At 47.7% G+C, this 26,430-nt stretch overlaps 1 protein-coding gene and 1 long non-coding RNA gene across 21 annotated transcripts in view; one reads left to right on the forward strand and one right to left on the reverse strand.

Annotated features, from left to right (window-relative positions):
- The window catches only part of LOC126982868 (uncharacterized), a 3,916-nt gene extending 3,060 nt beyond the window's left edge, over positions 1-856 (forward strand). For all 20 annotated transcript variants that reach the window (XR_007735358.1, XR_007735361.1, XR_007735356.1 and 17 more), the window contains one exon: positions 1-856. This exon is cut by the window's left edge. This is a non-coding gene — a long non-coding RNA (uncharacterized LOC126982868).
- Positions 857-24,800: 23,944 nt separating this feature from the next.
- LOC126982870 (uncharacterized) lies at positions 24,801-26,430 on the reverse strand. Its single transcript, XM_050835141.1, has 2 exons — positions 25,345-26,430; positions 24,801-25,059 (listed from the first exon to the last, which is right to left on the reverse strand). The coding sequence occupies exon 1, from the start codon at positions 26,411-26,413 to the stop codon at positions 25,451-25,453; it is 963 nt and encodes a 320-aa protein (XP_050691098.1). The 5' UTR covers positions 26,414-26,430; the 3' UTR covers positions 24,801-25,059; positions 25,345-25,450.

The following is a 26,430-nucleotide window of genomic DNA, read 5'->3' on the forward strand; positions in this document are numbered from 1 at the left end:
AGCCACCGCCTAACCAACTAAGCAAAAGATTTAATGTTTTCGCTTTCCAAGGTCATAATTGGTAATTGAGAACTGTCTAGCTAAGATCATGGACACTGTCCCAGCTCTGCAGTGCATGAGAAGTTGCACTCTTACAATTACTACCCTGCATTGGCTAAAGAAACAGGGGAATACTGGAAAAGATTCACACAACTACTATTCCAATTTCGACTCCATAACTTTCCTTTTTTTCTTTCTTTTTTTAATATGAAATCTCAAGACCTTCCAATAATAGTTATTCTCACTTTCCCTTAATTTATTGCTAATTCTAAAATACATGTAATACTGTACCTTATAATCTTACGGATATGTAATCAAAATAAAATATCGGTATTGGTATCAACCATTTGTTTAGTAACGGAGTATCGGTATAGGTATCGGCTGAAAAGTGAGTATCGGCACCCGCTGAAAAGTGAGTATAGGCACCCGCTGAAAAGTGAGTATCGGCACCCGCTGAAAAGTGAGTATCGGCACCCGCTGAAAAGTGAGTATCGGCACCCGGTGGAAAGTGAGTATCGGCACCCGCTGGAAAGTGAGTATCGGCACCCGCTGAAAAATGAGTATCGGCACCCGGTGGAAAGTGAGTATCGGCACCCGCTGAAAAATGAGTATCGGCACCCGCTGGAAAGTGAGTATCGGCACCCGCTGAAAAATGAGTATCGGCACCCGCTGAAAAATGAGTATCGGCACCCGGTGGAAAGTGAGTATCGGCACCCGCTGGAAAGTGAGTATCGGCACCCGGTGGAAAGTGAGTATCGGCACCCGCTGAAAAATGAGTATCGGCACCCGCTGGAAAGTGAGTATCGGCACCCGCTGAAAAATGAGTATCGGCACCGCTGAAAATGAGTATCGGCACCCGGTGTAAAGTGAGTATCGGCACCCGCTGAAAAATGAGTATCGGCACCCGGTGGAAAGTGAGTATCGGCACCCGCTGAAAAATGAGTATCGGCACCCGCTGAAAATTGAGTATCGGCACCCGGTGGAAAGTGAGTATCGGCACCCGGTGGAAAGTGAGTATCGGCACCCGCTGAAAAGTGAGTATCAGTATCGGCCGACATCGTAGTGTCGACACTTTTTAATAAATATAATAAATATATATATATATATATATATATATATATATATATATATATATATATATATATATATATATATATATATATATATATATATATATATATATATATATATATATATATATATATATATATATATATATATATATATATATATATATATATATATATATATATATATATATATATATATATATATATATATATATATATATATATATATATATATATATATATATATATATATATATATATATAAGGTCACTGGGATACGAATATTCAAATAAAACACACACACTTGAGCACGGAAATAAATTGGCGAGATTTGTCAGGGACCGGGTAATCAGACATTTTTAGGTGCTAAAAACGTATCTAGATAGATTTTTTTTTTTCCACCTTTTCGACTATAAGAAAAAAAATGAGCTTATAATTAATTTCGCTTCCTCTTCGAAGCCTCCCCGAAATATTAACTGTACAAATGCAAACACTTTATGTATATTCTGTACGATCCGTTCATAGTATATATTCGCTGAAATATTGCATCATTATGATCCCTTTGGCTTTTTTTTCTTTTCTTTTTTTCTTTTTTGGTTAAACAGCTTTAGATTTGACAACATAATTACATAATATTTAATACCGCCCCGAGTATGTTTCATATATCGTGTAAGCGGTAAGGTATAATGCACTGAACAGTAATGAAGAGTTCCCGGTTATTTCTAACGGTACGTGCAGATTATGAGTAACTCGTAGTATTTTTTTATCGATGCACACAATTTAATCCTTCCGAAATGCGTTATTAACACTGCATTCCCCAGCAGCACTGAAACAATAAATTACTCACGGCTTGGGAGCTGAACGTATGACGGTTCAGTAGAAACTTGCAAACTAGTGGCCGTCCGCTACGTGTGGGCTGCTTTATACACGGCGCCCGTGGCCAACTCGATGGTACTAAAAATAACCAGTTAGGCAACTCCCCGACATCATTTCGAAACACTACCATGTGTATGACGGGTAATTTATAGTTCATACTAGAATGGGATGGATTCTTAGGGTTAGTTTCCTTTAGCATTGTGTACTGAGAATTGCATCGATTGACGTCATTGTTTCATCTTTACTCCTTGCGCGTAACCAGTTCACCACCTTGCTCTTGCTCTTGCAGTACAGGTGACCCGTTGGAGAGTCAGGCCTCCACATCGGCACAACCTGTAAAAATAAAAACAAAACAAGCAGTATCCATTACAAATCATCCTATTTCCTATTTCTTACACACACCACATCTTTTCCAGAAAGCTTTTCATGGCTTCCATAATTCTCTCAAAGGAGCTCCCGTGGTCCCGTGGCAGAGTCTCCGCCTTGCGCTTCGGCGGGGTGCTAGAGTGTGGGTTCGAGACCTTTCCGGTGCCATGGGGGTGGAATACGAGATTGGGATGGCTCTGGCAGAGAGAGAGAGCACGAAAGTCGTAGTGTGCCTTCTCTCCTTCTTGCCTCTCAGATTTACTTGATTTTAAGCGTAAGGTGCAGTCAAAGTTATTGGAGGACTATATAATTATACTGAAGAGGCACCAAGTGACCTTGTCTGGTGACAGTGGTGAGTATGTAATGTGCTTCTGTATTATGACGGGGAGAGTGGCAGGCGACGCGAGACGCGTATGGGACCTGTAAGGTCGACCTTTGCCGCTATATTACCACCTTTAATGACTGTTTTGTGCTTGACAGTGGACATTGTAGAGTGGCTGAGTGACTATTGTATATTCAATGGAGCTGCTGAGTTGAATAAGAGCAGGTGATTTATTTTGAGAAACATTCATTGACGACGTAGGCTCACGTGGCCGTAGCCTATTCATGTTATCCGTATGATATTTTCTAACCACAAATTCCAAATTTCTGAAAATTATGATTGATAGACTTCATTTTTTGTTTATGTCTTACTTTATTTTTCCTATAGCGTGTGTTGGGGCTCCCGTGGTCCCGTGGTAGAGTCTCGGCCTTGCGCTTCGGCGGGTTGCTGGGGCGTGGGTTCGAGACCTATCCCGTGCCATGGGGGTGGAAAGGTGGGCACTTTCCGACACCCTCAGCCCCGTTGTTGGGCCTCCTCCTTGAAAGAATTGGGTATATCTCTTCCAGCCGTCTGGGGGGTTGCGCGGCATGCACCGCACCGCCTTCCTCCATTGGGGTATATCCCCAACGAAAAAAAACAAAAACAAAAAAATCTCATTTGCTTCAGCACTCAGTCCCAGCAGCAGCAGCATCCATTCCCTCTCCGTTCTTCCAATCCTCCCATTCACATCCCAGCCCATCTCACTCAGTGCCACCCTCATCATCTCCGTCCTTTCTCTCCGGTACCTCCCACACGCCAGTGTCACATGCGCCACCGTTTCATCCACACCCGTGACACATCTGGCACACCTCTTCGAGGATGATAGAGTGCACACTATATAGTTCAACCAGGCAGCTTAAAGGCAGAAAACACGGGAAACAAACAACAACAACAACAAAAAGCCTGCTAAGCGTTTTTCCATCAAAAAAGAAGTCAGTACGAGTGATAGACCAGGAGAGGATAATTTCAGACGGAGAGGTGTCTTGATACTCCCGTTTTGATAGAGTTCCGAGTAAGGAGGAAATACAGACGAAGGAAGGCTATTCCAGAGTTAATTTTTAACCAGCAAAAGGGATGAACGAGTGAAGATAATGGTTAACTCTTGCATGAGGGATATTGAAAGAAAATAAAAAGAGAGGCAATAATGCTGCAGAGTTTAAAGCCCCGTTCACACCTTGGAGGAAGAATGGAAGGAGAGGGCATGACGTCACAGAAGTGAAGCAGTCTTGGCCTTGGCTTCGCTCCGCCCCTCCCTCAAGTCCACCCATAACATTGCCCGTCTGGCCGGACGCGCGACACTCACACACCTCAACATTTTGCCTACATACCGGCTTGCTCTGCCTTTTGTTGCGCCCACAGAGGCGGGGATGACATCACAAGGTTTCATCGGTAAGACAAAATTATATTTGTGGTGAAACATTATATAGGAGGCGAGAAAACTTAGCTTGAAAAAGAGCGTCACAAAAGAATGCGAATGATTCCTTGGTGGAAATTTCAAGGAAATCATCTGTAATTCATCTCCCATGGCTTTTACACATAAACAGGTCACATTACTGGAATGTAGAGGTCTTTAGGTACTATCAGAAGTACAATGAACACACTGTTATTTTGCAAAACATGTAAAATAAGAGTGTAAACCTGGGCAAGTTACCGAGTCGATCCAACCCACGGGCACTTATTTGCCTGACAACGTTAATTCTCATTCTCTCATTCTTATTCCCTCTCATTCATATTTTCTAATTCTCACTTTCTCTTTCTCATTCTCTCATTCTCATTCTCATTCCCTCTCTCATTATCATTCTCATTCTCTCTCTCATTATCATTCTCATTCCCTCTCTCATTATCATTCTCATTCCCTCTCTCATTATCATTCTCATTCCCTCTCATTATCATTCTCTTTCCCTCTCTCATTATCATTCTCATTCCCTCTCTCATTATCATTCTCATTCCCTCTCTCATTATCATTCTCATTCCCTCTCTCATTATCATTATCATTCCCTCATTATCATTCTCATTCCCTCTCTCATTATCATTCTCATTCCCTCTCATTATCATTCTCATTCCCTCTCTCATTATCATTCTCATTCCCTCTCTCATTATCATTCTCATTCCCTCTCTCATTATCATTCTCATTCCCTCTCTCATTATCATTCTCATTCCCTCTCTCATTATCATTCTCATTCCCTCTCTCATTATCATTCTCATTCCCTCTCTCATTATCATTCTCATTCCCTCTCATTATCATTCTCATTCCCTCTCTCATTATCATTCTCATTCCCTCTCTCATTATCATTCTCTTTCCCTCTCTCATTATCATTCTCATTCCCTCTCTCATTATCATTCTCTTTCCCTCTCATTATCATTCTCTTTCCCTCTCTCATTATCATTCTCATTCTCTCTCTCATTATCATTCTCTTTCCCTCTCTCATTATCATTCTCATTCTCTCTCTCCATTATCATTCTCATTCCTCTCATTATCATTCTCATTCTCTCTCATTATCATTCTCATTCTCTCTCATTCTCATTCTCAGTCTCTCTCTCCTTCTCATTCTCCTTCTCTCTCTCTCATTATCATTCTCATTCTCTCTCTCATTATCATTCTCATTCTCTCTCTCATTATCATTCTCATTCTCTCTCTCATTATCATTCTCATTCCCTCTCTCATTATCATTCTCATTCTCTCTCTCATTATCATTCTCATTCTCTCTCTCATTATCATTCTCATTCCCTCTCTCATTATCATTCTCATTCTCTCTCTCATTATCATTCTCATTCTCTCTCTCATTATCATTCTCATTCCCTCTCATTATCATTCTCTAATTCTCACTCTCTCATTCCCTCTCATTATCATTCTCATTCCCTCTCATTATCATTATCATTCCCTCTCTCATTATCATTCTCATTCCCTCTCTCATTATCATTCTCATTCCCTCTCATTATCATTCTCATTCCCTCTCATTATCATTCTCATTCCCTCTCATTCTGTCATTCTCATTCCCTCTCTCATTCTGTCATTCTCATTCCCTCTCTCATTCTGTCATTCTCATTCCCTCTCTCATTCTGTCATTCTCATTCCCTCTCTCATTCTGTCATTCTTATTCCCTCTCTCATTCTCATTCCCTCTCATTATCATTCTCATTCCCTCTCATTATCATTCTCATTCCCTCTCTCATTATCATTCTCTTTCCCTCTCATTATCATTCTCTTTCCCTCTCTCATTATCATTCTCATTCTCTCTCTCATTATCATTCTCTTTCCCTCTCTCATTATCATTCTCATTCTCTCTCTCATTATCATTCTCATTCCCTCTCATTATAATTCTCATTCCCTCTCTCATTATCATTCTCATTCTCTCTCATTATCATTCTCATTCGCTCTCATTATCATTGTCATTCTCTCTCTCATTATCATTCTCATTCTCTCTCTCATTATCATTCTCATTCCCTCTCTCATTATCATTCTCATTCCCTCTCATTATCATTCTCATTCTCTCTCTCATTATCATTCTCATTCTCTCTCTCATTATCATTCTCATTCTCTCTCTCATTATCATTCTCATTCTCTCTCTCATTATCATTCTCATTCTCTCTCTCATTATCATTCTCATTCTCTCTCTCATTATCATTCTCATTCTCTCTCTCATTATCATTCTCATTCTCTCTCTCATTATCATTCTCATTCCCTCTCATTATCATTCTCATTCCCTCTCTCATTATCATTCTCATTCTCTCTCTCATTATCATTCTCATTCTCTCTCTCATTATCATTCTCATTCTCTCTCTCATTATCATTCTCATTCCCTCTCTCATTATCATTCTCATTCTCTCTCTCATTCTCATTCTCATTCTCTCTCATTATCATTCATTCCCTCTCTCATTATCATTCTCATTACCTCTCATTCTCATTATCATTCCCTCTCTCATTATCATTCTCATTCTCTCTCATTATCATTCTCATTCCTCTCATTATCATTCTCATTCTCTCTCATTCTCATTCTCATTCCCTCTCTCATTATCATTCTCATTCCCTCTCATTATCATTCTCATTCTCTCTCTCATTATCATTCTCATTCTCTCTCTCATTATCATTCTCATTCCCTCTCTCATTATCATTCTCATTCTCTCTCTCATTATCATTCTCATTCTCTCTCTCATTATCATTCTCATTCTCTCTCTCATTATCATTATCATTCCCTCTCTCATTATCATTCTCATTCTCTCTCTCATTATCATTCTCTTTCTCTCTCTCATTATCATTCTCATTCTCTCTCTCATTATCATTCTCATTCCCTCTCTCATTATCATTCTCAGTCCCTCTCATTATCATTCTCATTCCCTCTCATTATCATTCTCATTCCCTCTCTCATTATCATTCTCATTCCCTCTCTCATTATCATTCTCATTCCCTCTCTCATTATCATTCTCATTCCCTCTCATTATCATTCTCATTCCCTCTCTCATTATCATTCTCATTCCCTCTCTCATTATCATTCTCATTCTCTCTCATTATCATTCTCATTCTCTCTCTCATTATCATTCTCATTCTCTCTCATTATCATTCTCATTCTCTCTCTCATTATCATTCTCATTCCCTCTCTCATTATCATTCTCATTCTCTCTCTCATTATCATTCTCATTCTCTCTCTCATTATCATTCTCATTCTCTCTCTCATTATCATTCTCATTCTCTCATTATCATTCTCATTCTCTCTCTCATTATCATTCTCATTCTCTCTCTCATTATCATTCTCATTCCCTCTCTCATTATCATTCTCATTCCCTCTCTCATTATCATTCTCATTCCCTCTCATTATCATTCTCATTCCCTCTCTCATTATCATTCTCATTCCCTCTCATTATCATTCTCATTCCCTCTCATTATCATTCTCATTCCCTCTCTCATTATCATTCTCATTCCCTCTCTCATTATCATTCTCATTCTCTCTCTCATTATCATTCTCATTCTCTCTCATTATCATTCTCATTCCCTCTCTCATTATCATTCTTATTCCCTCTCTCATTATCATTATCTCATTCTCATTCTCTCTCATTCTCACGTTCATTCTCTCGTTCTCATTCTCTCTCTCATTTTCATTATCTCTCTCTCTCACTCTCTCTCTCTCTCTCTCTCTCTCTCTCTCTCTCTCTCTCTCTCTCTCTCTCTCTCTCTCTCTCTCTCTCTCTCTCTCTCTCTCTCTCTCTCTCTCTCTCTCTCTCTCTCTCTCTCTCTCTCTCTCTCTCTCTCTCTCTCTCTCTCTCATTATCTCTCTCTCTCTCTCTCTCTCTCTCTCTCTCTCTCTCTCTCTCTCTCTCTCTCTCTCTCTCTCTCTCTCTCTCTCTCTCTCTCTCTCTCTCATTCTCTCCCTCTCTCTCTCTCTCTCTCTCTCTCTCTCTCTCTCTCTCTCTCTCTCTCTCTCTCTCTCTCTCTCTCTCTCTCTCTCTCTCTCTCTCTCTCTCTCTCTCTCTCTCTTACAGGAGTTATCTTCTATTATTTATTCCACTCTTGTAAGTCTTTTTTTTTTCATCTCTGGTGATCAAGACATCACCACTCCACAACCATTTCTCTCCTTAAAAACATGTAACCAACCCCTCTCAGTAATTGGTGCCTGATCTGTATGTTGCATTTTCTCCATTTACTGGTCAATAATAATATACCTTTAACAATGACATGCATGATTGTGTAACAGGGTTGGTTGACCGAGTCAAATATAGACTATTATTTGCGCATGGGTAAGAATTTATCTTTCCTGTCCCAATACTTAATTCCTTCTGTTTTCTCGTTGTGAGCTTTGATCACATCTGAGACGCTCTATACATTGAAGGCTGTACATCCTTCTACGTTAAAAGTGAGGTCATGGCCAATATATAATGAATACTATACAGAGGAAGTGTGAGGGATCAAGGCGGGTGTGGAACATTTTATCTCATCTTCTACGGAATAAAGACATGGAAATGCTGGTGTTTTTTTTTTCTTTTTTTCTATGAAATAAGGCAGACAATGATATTGAGAGAGGGAATGAGAATGAGAGAGAATGAGAAAGAGAGAGAGTGAGAATTAGAGAATAAGAATGAGAGGGAGGGAGAATAAGAGAATAAGAATGAGAGAATGAGAATTAACGTTGTCAGGCAAATGAGTGCCCGTGGGTTGAATCGATTCGGTAACTTGCCCAGGTTTACACTCTTATTTTACATGTTTTGCAAAATAACTGTGTGTTCATTGTACTTCTGATAGTACCTAAAGACCTCTACATTCCAGTAATGTGACCTGTTTGTGTGTAAAAGCCATGGGAGATGAATTACAGATGATTTCCTTGAAATTTCCACCAAGGACTCATTCGCATTCTTTTGTGACGCTCTTTTTCAAGCTCAGTTTTCTCACCTCCTATATAATGTTTCACCACATATATAATTTTGTCTTCCCGATGAAACCTTATGCTGCCATCCCCGCCTCTGTGGGCGCAACAAAAGGCAGAGCAAGCCGGTATGAAGGCAAAATGTTGAGGTGTGTGATTGTCGCGCGTCCGGCCACCCGAGCAATGTTATGGGTGGACTTGCTCACCGGCTAGGGCCCAGGGCCGGATTTGCCAATAGGCAACATAGGCCATTGGCCTAGGGCCCACTGGTAACTGAGGGCCCACTGGGGTCCTGGGGACTTAAGTTGTGGTGGCCCAATGGTCGAGAGAGAGAGAGAGAGAGAGAGAGAGAGAGAGAGAGAGAGAGAGAGAGAGAGAGAGAATAATGTTCGTTAACCTTCAGCACCTTGACCAAAAAACTGTCAGGGAGAGAGGTCTTTTTCTACTCTATCTAGGGTAAAAAATCACGTAAGATCAACTATGGGACAGACCAGACTAAACTCACTTTCACTACTATGCATTGAATCTGACCTCTTACAATCCCTTGACACAAACAGTATCATTGACAAATTTGCCTTGGAAAAAAGCAGAAAAAAGTCATTCTGAACTGCACATAGTTGTGCTTAAAATTTTATTTTTCTTCATTTTCGTTTCAGTGTGCAACATGTATGTAGGCCTACTACATATGGAACCTGATTCACTTTGATGTACTTTTGATGTACTTGATATAGAACTTCATTTACTTTAATCAGATACAGCTATGATGCACCTGATATGGAACTAATTTTTATTAGAAACTATTAATGTGTTATGTTTTACTGTAATTCTTAGTGTAAAATGCATTATGGTTCAGTTTAACTGTATTTTTTCCATTATACCTCTGTTTAAGAACAGGTTCTGCACAAAATAAAAATTATATATATATATATATATATATATATATATATATATATATATATATATATATATATATATATATATATATTGGCGAGGGGGGGGCCCCCTGATGAGATTTGGCCTAGGGCCCACAAGCAAGTAAATCCGGCCCTGGGCTAGGCTCCGCCCACCCCTAACCCCCATGTTTCACCTCGCAGTGAAGAGCGGCGCCCGCTGAGGGTCACTCCATTTATTCTTCCTCCAAGGTTCACACTGTGCCGACTCTGGGCCATGACAACCCACGACTCTAGGGTACACGAGGTCTTGGGTGTTGATGTGAAAGGGTCGGGCATGTCTTAAAAGAGGTCTTGAGACTGTTGCCGAATGCTGCGCCCACGGCCAACAGAATAGAACGGTCCACCTGTGCGCATCATTGTGACGTCAGGAGGTGACGTCAGCGGAAGTCGTCGAGAGAAAACGGATAATTTTGTAGCGTAAACTATTCTCTCTCTCTCTCTCTCATATATATATATATATATATATATATATATATATATATATATATATATATATATATCAGGATATATATTATTACTACTACTACACTAATTACTTTATCATTATTATTATTATCATTAGTAGTAGTACAATTACTATAATTACTAGTAATATTATAATTATTACTGTTATTATTACTATTATTACAATTTATCATTGTTGTTGCCATTATAATTATTTTTTTATGTACGTACTATTTGCTTTTCAATCTATATTCCCTGTCTCCACGAATGTTCCTATGAACGAAATAAAGGCATCATTATCATTATCATATATATCGTATACACTGTGTGTGTGTGTGTGTGTGTGTGTGTGTGTGTCTTATATATATATATATATATATATATATATATATATATATATATATATATATATATATATATATATATATATATATGTGTGTGTGTGTGTGTGTGTGTGTGTGTGTGTGTGTGTGATTAACCTTCTTATCCAAGTATTTTTTAACATATTCTTACTCGCCGCAATCATCCTCTATTGAACAGTTCACCTGTCCTCCCCTGACACCCTCTGTAACACCTTAACCACTTCTACCAAGTACCGACTTCTAGCCCATTAATTGTGTGACTGCTTCAGTTCCTTAATCCTAAATGCTTAAGTCACCCATCGAAATAAAAGAAAATGGAGCCTAAATGCTAAAGTCACCCCTGGAAATAAAAGAAAATGGAACAAAAGAGTTGCATCCCCACCAGTGGTCAGGCGAAGACTGGTGGGGTGGGACCGTGGGCGGGACTAAGTGATTTCCCGTGACGTCACTGCGCAGAAGAGAAGAATTCTGGTACGAGGTTGAAGAGACCTTGTATTCTCTTGGCCTTGGCTGCGCCGACGTCGTGACGGGAGTCGTCGTGAGGGTTAGCGCAAAAAAGTATTCCATGCTAAACTTTCACGACAAGAGTCGGCAAGAGTCTGGACCAACCCTCACTTCCGGTTGAGGTCTGAGGGAGGTCGGGGCCTCGGGGGCAGTCGACAAGAGTATTGGCTTGTCTTGAGACAGTCGTGACGACTGTCGGGGCCATTTTTCAAATTTTTCCCATTTCCTGTCGGCACAGTCGTCTGTGCCGACGGACTGTCGTGACGACAGTCTTCGCCTAATGAAGGACGTTCGTGATGACTGTCGGCTCAGAAATATTGGCTAACACTGCCGCCATCAAGAAATTTTTATTTTTATTTTGCAATCACAAGTACAATAACAATTTCTGGGCATGGTTACTTTTCACTGGCACAAACTTGGGAGCCGTACAGTATGCACGCACTCCTTTTGCCTCCATCTCTCTTGTGTTGAATGACACAACTAGGGTTGGAATGTGGAATGCAACATCTCACTTTCCAATACGGAACGGATCCATATTTAAAGGAACGGGTGGCAACCCTAAAATTTCTCGAGCATGCAATAAGTGACAACCGCAGCACGCTGCTGGTGGAGGCGAGAGGGAGGGGGGAGGGACGCTACGTCGCATATTTTACACGTATTTTAGGACGAACCTTTGACAAATTTTACGGACTGGTATTGTGATTAACCGAAAAATGCGCTCACTACAATTTTAAGATACTGAATTTTATCTGCTTGACCATTCAGATAACAAAATACCGTATGGAACAAATGCTGTACGGTTCCGTATTGGTTCAAAACGGAACGATACATTTCATTCTCGAATACAACTAGAGCAATTCCGTATTTTAAGGAACGGCAAGGCTACCACCAAGACAGTCGCGAAGACCGTCGGCCAACTCCTTGGCCGACGGTCTCCAGATTGTCAGACAATCTGGGAGACTGTTGTCAAGACCGTCTGCGACTGTCGGCCAATCGGTCGGCAGATTCGTGGTTGTTGTAGACATGGCGCCATTTCAAAAATTGACCGTTGAGACTTGTCTTGAAACTAGTTGGCAGCATGGTGCAGACATTCTGCCAACTAGTTGGCCGAATGTCCCAGATAGTCGGCAATCATGGTAGCCGACACCAAGACGCCAAAAAATTCTTGGAGTGTGGGAGCCGACTTGTCAAATGCAGAAGTCGCTGGGTTGTTGTGGCCCAGTCGGCACAGTGTGAACGGGGCTTAAGAGGGAGACGACTGTCAGCAGGGGTTGGGGGAGTTGATGAGACGCAGAGCATATAGCTAATAACTCCGCTCTATTCAAAAGGACTGTGTGTGTGTGTGTGTGTGTGTGTACTACTTCGATAATCATCTCCTGTGCGGGGCAGGAAGGTTTATATAGAGGTTTTGAAGTGACGTCACGAAATAGCGTCGTCTGCACCTTGTGCGTCGTCTGCAAACCCGCTAGTGGTCACCTCCCCAGCACAGTGAGCAGACGGACCACGTGTGCCCATCCCCAAGTTACTATCCGCTGGCAAATGGCAGGACCTTCAGCATCATTTGTGTTAAGTGATTACGCGAGATCGCTTGATAATGCTGCGAAGCTAAGATGCATCGAAAAAATCAGTGCTTTTGGAGGTATAGACCCTTATTTATTAGAGAAACACCCCGAGTCTGCTCCCCTGCTGTCCTCAAACGACCTGCCCAACATCGGTTACCATGATATATATAGCTATCTGGTGAACAGCAAGAGCAAGCTGTTTACAGGGCAGTCGCTCAAGGCCTACAAGAGCCTTGAGGCGTACAAGTATTTCATCGCCGGACACGTACAGAATGTGATGATGACTCCAGCTCCTGTACCTAACACCAAGCTCATCACAGCAAAGGTAAGCACATCACAAATCATACCTGTGTTATGGTTTATTTATTTGACTGTCTGGCTGGCTGGTGGGTAGACTGACTGACTGGGTAGCCTGTAGACTGGCTGACTGGTAGACTGGCTGTCTAGCTGGCTGGCTGTCTGGTTGACTGGTTGCCTGGTGGGTTGATTGACTGACTGATTGGTAAACTGAGTGTCTGTCTAACTGACCGACTGGTTGACTGAATGACTGACTGGGTGGTTGACTGGCTGATTGGTTGGTTGGCTGACTGTCTGGCTGGTCAGCTGAATGGCTGTCCCTCTGCCTGGCCGATCTCCTGTTGCTGACCAGTGATGCCCAGGTAGGCAGCACAGGCAGGCAAACAGGTGAGGGCAAGTGACGACAGTCGACAGGTGAGGGCAGGTGACGGCAAGTCACCTTACACTACGCACTCTTGGTACCTTCCCTGCGTACACTTATATACTCCACCCAGCACTGAACTCTGCCCCTCTGTGCATTTTGCCTCCACTGAATTTCCTTTCCTATTTTCTTCCCCTGTTTGAGCGCCGCCATGCGTGTTTACCTCCGCCAGCTCATGTAAATCCCGCTCCAGAGTAATCCCCCGCCACACAATAATGTTACGAATGTGCTGTATGTGAATGATTGTATGTGTAATGTGATGAAATTGTAGCATGATGCAATGTTAGCTCAGCATGGTGCAACTCTACTTGTTGGGACAAGAGAGACAGAGGGGAGCCCGGGGCCACCGGCCGCCGGGCAGGAAGTGCTGAGTCAGCAGTTGGGAGCAAGGGTGGCTGAGGAGGAGTTGTAGAGGACGCGTGTCTGGGCTTGAGAGAGTGTTCAGCTGTGTGCTCCGCTCGCGAGCTGTGTGCTTCCGGTGTGCGTGTCTGCCGTGCCCCTGTACTGTGCCTGATTAACTAACTGTTCTGTGCCCTTGAAAGTTGCTGTACTGTGTGAGGAACCTGTCATTAAACTAGAACTTAGTGTTGAACGTGTATCCTTTGTGCCCTGCCCCGTTCCTGCTCCCCTCGGTGTTCTGGGTGGGCCGCTGTGAGTGACTGGTGCCTGTGTGGCTGTTCTGGTGGGGATCACGCCGCCTGCCTGCCCGTGTATGGTGTGTGGTAGGGGGGGTGGCGTAACACTTGGTGTCAAAGGAGTGGGATAAGTGAACAGTGAAGCGCGCAGAGTGTCATGGCGTCCCCCAGTGATCGCCGTGAGGGTGAGGAGACGGGCAAGGCCGAGGCTGACCCGGGTGAGGTGAAGCCGGGCCAGATGGAATTGTTCGCTGCCATGCTGGCCAGTATGAGGCAGGATTTGGATCAGAGGGCAGACGAGAGGGCACGCGAGCAGGCTCGGAGGGCAGAAGAGAGGGCAGACGAGAGGGCTCAGAGGGCAGACGAGAGGGCAGACGAGAGGGCTCGCGAGCAGGCTCAGAGGGCAGAAGAGAGGGCAGACGAGAGGGCTCGCGAGCAGGCTCAGAGGGCAGAAGAGAGGGCAGACGAGAGGGCTCGCGAGCAGGCTCAGAGGGCAGAAGAGAGGGCAGACGAGCAGGTACGCCATCTTGCCGATATCCTCCAGAGCAGTCTCGTCCCTGAAGGCGGAAACCCAGCAGTACACCGACAAGGCCTGCGACAGCGTTAAGAGGAACGGCTGGGAGAGGTGCAGACTCTGAAAGGCGAGGTCCAGGGCCTGAGGGAGGAGGTGGAGGCGGAGAGGCGGCGGCGAGAGCTGGCAACGTCACGCGGGGAGGAACAAGAAGCGTCACGCGTGCTGGCGGCAAGCACCAGGGTGACGGACTTGCTGGGGTCCTCATGGGGCCCCTGGCAAGAACCCTGGGCCCTCGCAGCGTTGTGTCAGAGCCAGCAGCTGCCGCAGGAGGTTGGGGAGCCATCGGAGCTGCCCCTTGGGTCCAACTGGCGCGGAGTCGGACCCACTCACCCCGCCTCTCTGCCGCCGTCACCGCCGCCCTCTCCATGCCGGCCGGCTAACAGCCCACGTGCTCCGCTTTCCCCCATCCAGCCTCGGCTTCCCGCCGTTCGGGAGGCGCAAGCCGGCGGAGTATGACGGGAAGGTGGCCTGGGAGGCCTATGTTGCCCAGTTTGAGATGCTAGCTGCTGCCCAGGGCTGGGACGAAGCTGAGAAGGCGCTGCAGTTGGCAACAGCGCTTCGGGGCCCAGCTGTGGAAGTGTTGGGGCACCTGCCGCCGGCCCAACGTGCCTCTTACGGGAGCATGGCGGAGGCCCTGCGGCGTCGTTTCGGGCACCACCTTCAGGCCGAGGTGTACCGAGCTCGCCTGAAGAAGCGGACTCGGGAGCGCGGCGAGACACTGTCGCAGCTGGCGCAGGACGTGGAAGCGCTGGTCAGAAGGTCGTATCCTGCTGCCCCGGAAGAGATGATCGTGGTGCTGGCCCGCGATTTCTTTGTTGACGCTCTGCACGACCAGCAGCTGCAGATTTACGTTAAGCAGGCGCACCCTGGGGACCTGCAGGTGGCGCTGGCGAGGGCCTTGGAATTCGAGGCCTTCCTGAAGACGACCAGCGGCCTAGGGGCGGCCCCCCAGCCCCGCCGTGACCTCCGGGGCCGGAAGGCGAAGGTGGAGAAGAAGGCGACGTCGAGGAAGGCGAGCCCGGACGGTTTTCTCGGCTCGTGTTGGGGCTGTGGCAAGAAGGGGCACATGCGCAGTCGTTGTCCGAGGGAGCGAAGGACGCGTTCCCTTGATCGACTGAGTTCGAGCGCCTGCCTCAAGCCAAAGGAGGTAGTGCAGGCGGGAAACCCGGACAGGCTGGAGAAGGGGGCCGAATCCCAGCCGTCAGTCCCCGGGCCCCGACTTGCGTAAGCTGCCGCCGGATAACCAGTGCGATGCAGGTGGAGGGCTCAGTGGACGGGAAGCCATGCCGCCTGACAGTGGACACCGGGGCTGAGAAGACCTTGGTGCGGCCTGATATGCTGGCCGCCACGCGACTCCCAGACGCGCCACAGAGGCTGTGCGGCGTCACGGGGCACTGTGTGCAGCTCAAGGGCCCAGTGGAGGTTCGTATCGGCGTAGGCAGCGCTGTGGAGCGGCTGCCGGTGTACGTCGCCGATCTGGACGAGCCGTGTTTGCTGGGCCTCGACTACCTGACGCAGAGCAAGGCTTGTGTCGACCTCGGACGGAAGCTGGTGAGGGTACGCGGTCAAGACGTGCCTTTGCTTCCGGAGGTTGGCTGTGCAGAGGTAGTCGCGGCTGAGCGTCTGCACCTTGCCCCTAGGACGGAGGCCAGGGTCCGGTGTCGCCTGTCCAGAGCGATGCGTGGAGCGGAAGGCATGGTGGAGCCCACGGAAAACCTGCGGCTGGCTGACGGCGTGGCAGTCGGACGGAGCCTCGTTGGGGCGGGGGAGGAGTTAGTTACGGTGCTGGTAGCTAACTTCTCCGACGAGGCCCGGAAGTTACCCGCTGGTGCCAAGCTGGGCACCTGTGAGGAGGTGGAGCGCCCAGAGGAGACGTCGGGCAGCAAGGAGTCGGCCGCTGTGGGGCCGCTGCCCGACTTCCTGGAGGATTTGGCGCACCGGAGCGCCGCTAACCTGACGGAGGCGCAGACGGAGAAGATGCGCCACACCCTGGCCCAGTACGCGGACGTGTTCAGCAGGGGTGACTTGGATCTGGGCCGCACGGGGTTGGTGAAGCATGGCATCAACACGGGAAATAGTGTGCCCATCAAGAGCCCGCCCCGACGTATTGCACCAGCCAGGCGGGAGGAAATGCAGCGCACTGTCAACGAGCTGGCGGCGCAGGGGGTGATTGAGCGGTCAGACAGTCCTTGGTCCTCAGCGGTAGTCCTGGTTAAGAAGAAGGACGGCACGCAGCGCTTCTGTGTGGACTACCGGGCGCTGAATGATGTGACTGTCAAGGACTCTACCCCTGCCTAGGATCGACGACACGCTCGACGCACTGGTGGGTCCAGGTGGTTCTCCACACTCGACCTGAAGTCGGGTTACCACCAGGTGGAGATGACAGAGGAGGATAAGCCGAAGACCGCTTTCTCTTTCGGGCAGGGTTTGTGGCAGTTCAACGTCATACCCTTTGGTCTCTGCAACGCCCCTGGCTGTTTCGAGCGCCTGATGGAGAGTGTTGAGGGCCTGCAGTGGAAGACAGCGCTCGTCTACATCGATGACGTCATCGTCTTCAGGAGCACCTTCGAGGAGTAGCTGGAGCGGCTGGAGTAGGTACTACAGCGGCTGAGGCATGCCACCCTCAAGCTCAGCCCACAAAAGTGTTCGCTCTTCCAGCACGAGTTACCGTTCCTGGGGCCGGTCGTAAGTCGGGACGTCGTGTGCACCGACCCGCAGAAGGTGGCAGTGGTGGAGAAGTGGCCCGTTCCACCAATGTGGCGGAAGTTAGAGTTACCTGGGCCTGTGCACGTACTACCGCCGCTTCGTGCAGGACTTCGCCAGCGTGGCAGCCCTCTCCACCGGCTCACCAGGAAAGGGGCGTGCTTCCTGTGGGACGAGGAGTGCCAGGCCGCGTTCGACGGCCTGAAGAAGGAACTGGTGTAGGCACCGGTCCTGCCTTACCATCACCCTAATCATCCCTAACTGTTGGACACCGACGCCAGTGCCGAGGGCGTCGGGGCGGTCCTGTCACAGGTGAAGGACGGAAGGGAGCACGTCGTGGCCTACTACAGCGCCAAGTTCAGTAGACCTGAGCGCAACTACTGCGTGACGAGGAAGGAGCTGCTGGCGGTGGTGAAGAGTCTCGAGCACTTCCACCCGTACCTATACGGCGCTGAGTTCACCGTCCGGACCGACCACGCTGCCCTGCAGTGGTTGAAGACGCTGAAGGCGCCGGAGGGTCAGCTGGCGAGGTGGTTGGGGCGTCTCGAGCAGTATAACTATCGCATCGTCCACCGCCCGGGTCGTGTCCACAGCAACGCTGACAGTCTGAGTCGACGCCCGTGTGAGGCTGGCTGCTCACACTGTGCCCAGAAGGACTCTGACCCTCTGTGCCTCCGCCTGCAGGTGCTAGCGGGCGTCGCTGAGGGGGATGACAAGTGGCGTAAGGCGCAGCGTGAGGACGCTGATCTCGCTCCCATCATCCAGTGGCTCGAGGCTGGCGGGGAGCGCCCCGGCTGGGAGGCAGTGGCGGTGGAGAGCCCCGCCATCAAGTGCCTAGTAAATCAGTGGGAAACTTTGCGAGTAGACGAGAGCGGTGTGTTAGTAAAGCGCTGGGTGGCGTTGAGCGGCGTGGGTGGTGACGCGTGGGTTGTGCTAGTGCCCCGAGCCTTGCGCGCTGAGGTGCTGAGGGCGTTACATGCCGGGCTTACCAGTGGCCACTTGGGCGAGAAAAAGACCCTGTGCCGTCTCCGTCAACGCTTCTACTGGGTGGGAATGCGAAGTGACGTGTCCGAGTGGTGTAGAGCGTGTGACGTGTGCAGTGCAAAGAAGGGCCCCGCCAAGAGAAACCGAGCTCCGTTACAGGTGTACTGCGTTGGGGCGCCCATGGAGCGGGTGGCCGTGGACATTGCCGGCCCGCTGCCTCTCACGCCACGGGGTAACCGGTACATCTGTGTGGTGATGGACTATTTCACCAAGTGGCCCGAGGCGTATGCACTCCCTAACCACGAGGCCGAGACCGTGGCGGGCGTGCTGGTGAATGAATTCCTTACCCGGTTTGGTGTACCCGCGGAACTGCACTCTGACCAAGGCCGTGAGTTTGAGTCCCGAGTGTTCCGGGAGTGTTGCGAGCTGTTGGGGGTGCGCAAAACCCGGACGACGCCCCTCCATCCGCAGTCTGACGGCATGGTGGAGCGCTTCAATCGGACCCTTGCGCAACAGCTGGCCAAGTATTGCGGGGAAGGCCAAGAAGACTGGGACGTCAAGCTGCCCGCTATGTTGATGGCGTACCGGTCCGCTGTGCATGAGGCAACGGACTACACGCCCGCCCGCCTTATGTTCGGCCGGGAGCTAAGGCTACCGGTGGATTTGGCCACGGGGCGGCCCCCCGACGTGAGCTTGCCCACCGTCACCTCTGGCTTCGCAGCGGCACTGCAGGAAAGCCTGGCTGAGGTGCACCGACGCGTACGGGGCAAGCTCAAGGTGGCAGGCCAGGCCATGAAGGAGACATACGACCGGCGCATGAGGGACGTGAGGTACTCCGTGGGTGACAGAGTGTGGCTGCATAACCCCGCCGTAAACGAGGGCTCTCGCCGAAGCTACAGAGCCCCTGGGAGGCCGTACACGGTGGTGGCAGCCTCTCTGACGTCACCTACCGGATTCGACGGGGACGAAAGCGCCCGTCTGTTGTCCACGTGGACCGGCTGTGGCGTTACCACGGTCAGGGGCGCTACTCCTGGGGCCACGGTGAGGAAGGAGAGGACGTAGGCCCCAGCAGCAGCGACGAGGACGTGTCAGAGGTTGACCACGGGGCGAACGAGAACATGGGCGGTGCGGGCGAAGCGGCAGATGTCAGTGACGACCCTGAGCAAGTACCTGGGGCCGACGACGCGGCTCTGGGTGCCACCGCCTGCCTGCCGCCGCCCGCATCCCAGCGGCGCCCTCGGCGAGAGAGGCGTCGGCCGGGATGGTTAAGAGACTTTAGTGATGTCCCAGGGGACTGATTAGTTTGATTAATTTCATGTTTTGTTTGTTGAATGTTGGGGCAGCCGGGTCGACTGCCTTCTGAAGGGGGAGATAGTGTTACGAATGTGCTGTATGTGAATGATTGTATGTGTAATGTGATGAAATTGTAGCATGATGCAATGTTAGCTCAGCATGGTGCAACTCTACTTGTTGGGACAAGAGAGACAGAGGGGAGCCCGGGGCCACCGGCCGCCGGGCAGGAAGTGCTGAGTCGGGAGTTGGGAGCAAGGGTGGCTGAGGAGGAGTTGTAGAGGACGCGTGTCTGGGCTTGAGAGAGTGTTCAGCTGTGTGCTCCGCTCGCGAGCTGTGTGCTTCCGGTGTGCGTGTCTGCCGTGCCCCTGTACTGTGCCTGATTAACTAACTGTTCTGTGCCCTTGAAAGTTGCTGTACTGTGTGAGGAACCTGTCATTAAACTAGAACTTAGTGTTGAACGTGTATCCTTTGTGCCCTGCCCCGTTCCTGCTCCCCTCGGTGTTCTGTGTGGGCCGCTGTGAGTGACTGGTGCCTGTGTGGCTGTTCTGGTGGGGATCACGCCGCCTGCCTGCCCGTGTATGGTGTGTGGTAGGGGGGGTGGCGTAACAATAAGCTAGGGGACCCGGGGCAATACCTAAATGAGTGTTACCTCATGTAATAATCTGCATGATCAGTCTTGCCTGTAATATTTACCTCTGACAAAATGAGCACTGCAGAGTCGAGATGAAGCAGCCGGCCGCCAGTTTTCCCTCCTCACAGCTGCTATAGATCCACTTCCCCCGCTCTTCTGGATTCGCTGGAAATCTATAAAATGACACAGCATCTCTCCCGTGTCGGTTAGAACATCCAACCGCACACCATACGTATCCCATGACGAACACACAGAGCACTTGTGCAGCCGCCATTAAGGTTTGCTTTGATAAGTGACCACCACCACTGACCACCAAGATGGCCGTGCAGGCCTGCGCTACCCCCGCACCCCCACTAATGACGTTAGCTGCAAAACCTCTATAGGGAAGTTACTCAGATTTCTTATGCACAGGATGTTTACAACATATATGTTCATGGGTGGGCTTTTTAAGCTGCCAACCCACTGTAGTATATTTCACATGCTTTTAGCCTATTGTTATGCCGGACGTGTTACTTGGGTTCCGTGTCGCCGTCAGGAGGCTCCGTGGGAGGGAGATATGTAAACACTTTGCACAGCTTCTGTAGTTTAATTTTCTTCCTTAGTAGTACACTTCACTCTGACTCTTCACTTACCACTAGCTTACTATGACTGGGACTAGGGCTCCTCTCGCCCTCTTCTCCTATATATATCCAGAACAGTACAGTCTAGAATGTTACAGTATATTTTAGATCATACAAGAACATGTAGCAAAAATATATGCGAGTTGGCAACACTTCCCGCTTGGCGTCTGGCCGCGGACGGCTCGCCTTGCTCCCCGCTCCCCTGCTCGCTTCTCCCGGAGCCTTCTAGAGGCCTTTGGTCGCCGGGGGAAGCTTCCACCACAACACTATTATTAAGGATTTTAGCTACAAACCCTTACATACAGGGAGCAAAAAGCTATTCCTAGGCAGCTACTGTTCTTGTTATATTGCGTACAAGCAGACAGCCATATATGACTACAAAGAGCATTGAAGTGAACGACTGTGACCTCATGTAGCCCAGTTATTTTAAAGATTATGGAACGATCAGACTGCTTTGCTGAAAATAACAGTCTGACGAAAATATATGTGGCTTGTATTTTAATTAATAACAGTAAAATGAAAGCTCTAGATCGCAGAGTTACCAGATGAGTGTCTCACGGAAGGCTTTCATCTGGCAAACCTGCAAGGTAGGGTGTGGGGTTCTTGAAAGGTCTGGACTTCTGAGGATCTCGTAAGATTCTCAGTAATAAAAAATATAAAATAAAGTATCTGAAAATTGAGTTCTCAGACTCACAGCCCCTTCTAGTCACTTATTTTATGACCAGTCACACTTCTCATAGGATAAGCAAAGGCCAGATGAACCTGCTCTTAAGTTTATTTAAAGCAACAAAGAAACTCGCTGGAAAATAAGGAATAATTAATTAATTCCAGGCACACAGCAACCTAGCTAACTATCTTAAAACATCCTATGCAATAAGTGTACTTAACTGTAGGTGGGCGAAGCAGAAGCCACACCTGATCTACCACGTGGTCCTCGCGCACTGAAGTCCTCCTTCAGTCCTCTCTCGTACCTCTCAGCTACACGTCGCCTACTCCTTACCTCCCAAGGGCTTCCCTCGCCTGTAGTACACAGCACGTAGCTTGTGGATACTATCAGGGCAGGAAAACCACCACGATGAACACGTGGCTCCAAGGAGGTGGCGGAGAGACGTCTTGTCGCGTTGGTGTCTCTCGGAGAAGTGGCGTGGGTGCAGGGTTGCCAAGTCTCGTGAGTGTACTGATGCCAAATTTGTTCAGATTTACGGCCAGACTAAGAATTTCAATGCCAAAATTTTACAAATCCTAATATTTCATACGTATAAAGCAGGTGCTCCTAACCTTTTCACTACCACCCCCCCTTTGCGAACTAGACCTCCAACACTTCACCGTCCGAGTAGTGTGGCCAGACGTCCGGCTTTACGCCGGACAGTCCTCCTTTTGAGCACCTTATCCTCCATCCGGCGCAACCTCACGCCGGACGTGCATTTGTCCTCCTTTCTTGGGGTGAGACAAAAAAGATAAATAAATTAATCAATAGATTAATAAATAAGAATAAAAATACAAAAAAATGAATAAAATGAATAAGTTAATAGATAAATAAATAAACAAATAAATTACCGTAGACATACAATAATGCCGTACAATTAGAATATCTGGGAGTACCGAGGCCAAGGTCGGCAGCCACAGTCGAACGCTCGGACAGTAGACAAGAACTGTACAGGTCCAACCAACGTTGTGACTGCGTGAGTTACATAAGTTACATCTCTCACAGCGGCAGCGCGGCCTGTAGTCGTGAGTCGGGCACGGTGCAGTGTGATTGGGCAATTAATTTACGATTTGAGGAGTCTAAAACTGCCGAAAAGAAAGACGTCGTTTAACTCTGACTGGACCAAAGAGTGTGGATTCATTGCTTAAAGCAGAAAGGGTGAGTTTCATGCTTTTTGTATACTGTGTCGCTGTGCTGTGGAGATAGGAAGTAAGGGGAAAACTGCAGTAGCCTATTCACAAGATATTTTTGGCCAACTAGAAACTATTGGATATGGCTGGTAGAGGACAAAAATACAACACAAACCTCCAGGCATCAAGGGGGGACACAACTAGGTTTTATTTGTGCCGTAAGATCTATTTGTTTTGTTTGTCAGTTTCATTAGAAGTGAAAGTTTTTATTTACATTCAGTTAGCCTATATATATATATATATATATATATATATATATATATATATATATATATATATATATATATATATATATATATATATATATAAAAATAACATAAACCACGATATGCAGTGTCCTCCTTTTTAGAAATTTGGAAGTGGCCACCCTAACTTCACCCCCCCCTCACCCACACACACACACATACATCTGTTGATTGAATTTCCTCGCACATTTTCAAGATAAAAATAATAATTTGAGCCCCCAGGCAAAAAAGAAAAAAAAAAGAAAGAAAAAAAAAGCACACATGACATGCATAGTTCGATGTAAAACTGAACTAATTCCAATAGTTAAACTTACCTTAATTAAGTAGACTAGAATAAATCATCGAAGACATTATCGTTGCTTTCCGGGGGTGCATTTAGGGCTCTTGCATGGTCGTACATTCAACAGTGAACTTTTGCAGCATTTCTCCAGTGATTTCTAAGTCCTTGCAACACTTTCCCGATACTATTAGGGTTGTACGTACTCCCAACATTTTCAAACTCATTCTGTTGCGAGCTTTCGTCTTCACTGCAGTTACATGGGAAAAAAACTCTCTCCAAGATGGCATTAATTACTGCTGATTCTGTTCCACCTTTCGTCTTTGTTAACCATGGGAACTCCTTCTCCCTTGTATCCTGGTATTTTCTCCCAGAATCGTATTGTCCTTTCCACTTAGACATCGTGGCGAGTTCAAGCGCGCGACCAAGAGAGTGTACTGAGTAGTGACTACTGACGGACTTGCGACTTGCGAGAGCCCGAAAATACCAGAGCCTTACGCGTATTGTACACGTATAAAAGGCATGGGTTTGGTTATTTGCCGAGAATAATATTTCATAGCTCAATACTAGCCAAAATTCCATCACTCGGTTTGTTGACTGCCAAATTTAGAAATTTTTAAGGCCAAAATGCCAAATTATCGTTTTTCACTGCCAAACACACGTTTAACTGCCAAAAATGGTTAAATTTGGCAGTGAAAAACGCCAGTTGGCAACCCTGCGTGGGTGCGCCGCCGACCCACAATCCTCAGCTGCCGCGCTCCGCGGTCAAGATGCCAGCACTCGCCACAACTGACAAATCTATTTCTGCATAACACTTACACTAAACGCCAAGGGCGGATCCAGCCTTGAGTTTTGGGGGGGGCCAACTGTTCATCGACGACGGACTGTACACATGGAATTAAGTCACATCGGATTGCATTGTGCTTTTCAGGGGCATAACTCAAGAATTAGATCCAGAATACTTTTGGTCTTTATTAAGCATATATTAATATATAACATATAAGAATCACAATAATCACATCGTAATATTTAAAAACATTGCTTTCATCAGCCTTGACCTTTTTTAATCTTGACAACCCCGTCTTCTTGCCTCCATATGTAAATTTTGACCTTTACCATATACACTTGTCATGCGATATAATAAATAATAATGAAATGCTCAGATGCAATTATGTTTGCTCGTGTTTGCTTTGCTCGTAGTATGGCTTATAGGCCTATTTCTATCATCATAACTGAAATCCCCACGTCTAAATGTCATACATGTACGAGCGTATTAAAGACAAAAACACGATGTTTATGCAGTTGTGCCTCTTTGAAAAATCGGACCTACTCGCAAGAGCCAAATGTCGTTGTCCAGTCCAGATGACACAGTAGTCTATCACTTCAGCTGCGCTCGGCGAGTGCCAGAGCCAGACTTCATAAAGAAGTCGACCACCTTCTCGGAGGCTGGGAGAAGGTCGCGGTGCGTTTGGCACATGACCAGCGCCTCCAAACGTTCCTCCCCCATTGTCGCCCGGACCTCGGTCAACGTCCTGGTGACCTTGCTGAAGGTCCGCTCGGCCTCCGCAGCGGACACCGGCAGTACCGCAAGGATCTGAAGGAAGGTATTAAAGGAATTTAGTGTTGATTGAGGATATAGGAGCATAACCTACGGCATGTAAAACGTACCGGGAACGCAACGGATTGTACCGAGGGGACATAAAGAAAATATCTTCCTCAGTGAGTTACAAAAATAACAACCAGATATGATCTCGTCCCGGCACATTTTTCTCATTTATCTATCTGTGTCAATAAGTGCTAAACATATCACTTTTAGAAACGACAGTAAGGTAAATAGAGGAATGAATTTGTAAGTACGGTGAGGACTGAAAACGCTAACCTGCAGGAGACGGTGGATGGTCGGGAAGGTAACGGGGTCGCAGTGGTCCAGGGCTGCTACTGCGGTGTCGGGTACCACCTTGTCCTGGTTGCGCCGCCACATGGCTTTATAGACCTAGTTCTGCCTTGGTGTCGCACTCAAAGCTCTCAGGTAGAACCGGCAGAAAGAGCTCCCAGCCTGGACGGATGTCCTCCCACGATGCGCCGGCCACTCGCGTTGGCAGAATGGCGGAAAGCGAGAACGCCTGAGTGTGGTGAGTGTGTCGTGCCGCCCCTGCTCGACGTCCAGCGGCATCAGTTCCCGGTTGGGTGCTGCCGAACCTCTCCTCCATGTCCTGCTGCACAGCATCGATGGCTGGGAAGAAGATGTTCACGCGGTAGTAGCCTGTGACATCTAGGTCCTCGCCCGAGTTCGCTCTGAATGTCGAGCGGTGCGCAGGGATCCGTGGCTTCTCGATTGTTGTCTCGAGCTCGTCTGCCATTGTCTGTGCTTCGACCATCAGCTGCTGGAATGAGGACTCAGTTCGCATCTCCGTGAGCGTACTGATGGTGGTCCGCACCAAGCCGAGGGTCTGAATCAGATCTGCACCCCGGTGCTGCAGCTTCTGAGACAGTGGTCGCAGCAGGCTGGCTAACGCCTTCATGACCACGATAGCCACCAAGAAGTCTGACGCCTCCATGGCCTTCAGCAGCATGCTCGCCTTCGCGCTGGTGATGTTGTCGTTCCAGTTGGTCATGAGCCGCAGGGCATCCACGATAGCTGGGAACTGCTCACAGAACCGATGAACGGACGTGTAGCGCTCGACGAAGCGTGTCTCGCACAACTTGATGAGGCGTTGCTGTCTGCGACCCGTCCTCTTCTGAGCCTGCTGCAGTACTACGGTCCGCTTTGCGCTGTCTGTGACGAAGTCGATGACGGTCTCCATCGTCCCTTGGGCGTTCTTCACCGCCCGAACGAAGCTCATTCTTGATGCAGCGAGGTTCAGGCCGTGCATCGCGCAGTGGTAGTAGTGCGCCAGGGGTGCTACTTGCTGAACACGGGATGCCACGCCAAGCTTGACGCTCGACATAGCAGCAGCATATAATA

Source organism: Eriocheir sinensis, chromosome 52, assembly GCF_024679095.1.
Source record: "Eriocheir sinensis breed Jianghai 21 chromosome 52, ASM2467909v1, whole genome shotgun sequence".
NCBI classification, from domain to species: Eukaryota; Metazoa; Arthropoda; class Malacostraca; order Decapoda; family Varunidae; genus Eriocheir; species Eriocheir sinensis.

What these genes read in the sequence shown, in the direction of transcription:
- LOC126982870 (XM_050835141.1), bottom strand. Translation starts at nt 26,413, where the DNA reads ATGTCGAGCGTCAAGCTTGGCGTGGCATCCCGTGTTCAGCAAGTAGCA.